This window comes from Montipora foliosa, chromosome 1 (assembly GCF_036669935.1).
Source record: "Montipora foliosa isolate CH-2021 chromosome 1, ASM3666993v2, whole genome shotgun sequence".
Classification (NCBI taxonomy): domain Eukaryota; kingdom Metazoa; phylum Cnidaria; class Anthozoa; order Scleractinia; family Acroporidae; genus Montipora; species Montipora foliosa.
Genome location: NC_090869.1, coordinates 12136521 through 12139020, shown reverse-complemented (window position 1 = coordinate 12139020; position 2500 = coordinate 12136521). Strand labels below are relative to the sequence as shown.

Here is a 2500-nt window from a genome sequence, read left to right as displayed (position 1 = left end):
GCAAGCATTTCGGTAAAGCAGCTTTCCTTGTAAGGTGATTGGCGCGATCAGACCAAGGGGGTCATAGATTCTTGCTACTTTTCCAAGAATCCCTCGTTTAGTAGGTTGCGCAACTTCTTCTGGAATAGTGACTGCAATTTCGTCTGTTGATTTATTCCATTTTAAACCAAGCAGACCGCACTCTCTGGACTTTACTCCTAGTTGCTGTTTGGCAAAGCTCAAGTCATCTTCATTCCCGGCGTCCTCTGAGATCTCTAATTTAGGGATGTTTGAGTGCCACTTGTGCAAATGAAAGGTGGCCCGGCGAAATATTTCGGTTGTTTTAGCTTTCTTTTCTTCGGTTTCTTGGACAGTTCCTCCGCCAGTAATGAGATCATCTACATAAAGTTCTCGTTCTATTCCCGCAACAGTATCAGGGTGATCAGCTCTACAAGTGTTTAAATGGTGCTGGATTACGCCGCCAAGCAGAAAAGGCGAAGGTCCCAAGCCAAATAGTGCTCTGGTGAACCTGTAGGTGCGAATACGTAAGGGATTCTTGCCGTCTAGCCAATGGAAACGCAGTGCATCTCGGTCTTGCTCGCGGATACGCACTTGAAGAAATGCCTTGCGAATATCACCGGCTAGGGCTACTGCATGAAACCTTCCTCTTAAGAGTACTTTCCACAGCTGATTCTGTAGGGGTGGTCCAACTTCTAGGCAGTCGTTTAGGGAGGGAGCTGAGTCATAAGCTCTCGCTGAGGCATCGTATACAATCCGCGTCTTAGTAGTTTCGGCGCTCTCTCTTACAACAGCCTTGTGGGGGATGTAGAACTCTCGTCCAGATGCTGGCATCTCTGCCTCTTCTATAACTCCTTCATGTAGCTGTTCTTGGATGATTGCATCATAGTCGTTAAGCTTCCCTGTTTTCTTCAGTCGCTGAACTAGGCTTCCGAGTCGCTTCAAGCTCCCCGACTTGTTAGAGGGCAAGGGAGGATGATCTCCTTTCCAGGGAAGGCCGGTCTCGTACCAGCCTTCAGGGCTGCGGCTGAGCTGTTCGATGAACTCTTCATACACCACGCTTTGATCTCCATTTGGTTTATCTTCGAGTCCTAGAACGTCCATGCGGCAGAGCTCTTCATAACTGGTTGAGGTCGTTTGGGCTAAGAACATGCTGTCAAGGTTTTGCTCTGTTCCTGGAGACATAATGGTCCACCCAAATAGAGTGAACTCGGCCACAGGCTCTCCAATGGATCCAGTACGCTGGGATGTAGACGTTTTAATCTTCGCGTAATCACTCGCTCCCAGAATAACATGAACCGGAAGTAGGCTCTTGGTGTCAGTGTCTTCTATGTCCACGCCTTTCAGATGACGGTATTTTCCGATCATTTCCCTGTAGTTCGGGTTTTCCACACACAACAGTTCAGCCCGGTCTATCCTGTTTGCGCTGAGAGGGATGGTATAGTTTCCTTTTGTGTCACTCACTTGAACGTTGTAGGTTTCGGTTCGCTTGGTAACGGTGCCCACAATAGTTTGTATTTGTCGCGTTAGAGTGCGTGACGGTACAAGATTTAATCGATCCAAGATGTATCCCGAGGCATAAGAGGCAGTTGCCCCGGTATCCAAAAGGGCTCTACAGGTCACGCCATTCAATTTGACGAGCACAACGGGATGGCACACTTTCTCTCCTTCTTGGGTCGCAGTTAACGCCACCCCACCGCTGGTTGTTGTTTGGCGTCCAGCTGTTGTCGAACGATCGCAAATAGACGAGTGATGCTTTTGTTTACAGTGTACGCACGATGTGCGGCTACGGCATTGTGATGCATTGTGTTTTGTTCCAGTGCAGTTAAAACACAAGCGTTTGCTTTGTAGAATTCTTCTGCGCTCCGCTGGAGATGTCACGCTGTCACATTCCCAGGATCTGTGAGTCTCGCGATCGCAGTAAACACACACGCGTCGTGAGATTGGTCCGCGGTCTTGCACGTAGAAACTATTATCGCGAGGAGTACGAGGAGGGCGCGGCGGTCGTGGAGGCCGAGAACGCAGATGTGAGGGCTGTGATGGAGAGATCTCGTGAACCGACTCATTTACTTCCATTGGATGGATAGCTTTCCATTCTTCTAACGATCGCATTAGCTCCGCGAATCCCCAGTCTTGCCATCCGGGATTTCCATTCACGAGATCTGCTTTTATGCCCGGCAACTTGTCTAGAACCCCACGCACCATAGACAAACAACCAGAAAGTTTACCTAGAGTCTCTAGAGCTTGAACATTGTAGTTCAAAGTTTGCCAAAACTTGTGGATTTCATTTGGTTTGCTTCCAGATATCACCGGCAACGCATTGATGTTATCGATGTAAGCTCGCACAATCTCGCTCGTTTTCCCGTAATTAGATTTCAAGATGTTCTTAGCGCGTTCGTAGCCTTCGGAGTTAAAGGGCAAGCCATCAATTGTTTCACACACATTAGTTTCCAATAATTCCTTTAGATGGGCAAACTTTGTAACCGGTGCAATATCCGCTGCA

The 2500-nt window shown here is 48.3% G+C and overlaps 1 protein-coding gene across 1 annotated transcript in view; it reads right to left on the bottom strand.

Moving 5' to 3' along the window:
• The window catches only part of LOC137980488 (uncharacterized), a 7129-nt gene that overhangs the window by 4059 nt on the left and 570 nt on the right, over positions 1-2500 (bottom strand). Inside the window, exon 1 of the mRNA XM_068827982.1 lies at positions 1-2500. This exon is cut by the window's left edge and continues 4059 nt beyond it; it is cut by the window's right edge and continues 570 nt beyond it. Within this exon, the coding sequence (XP_068684083.1) occupies positions 1-2500 (2500 nt within the window).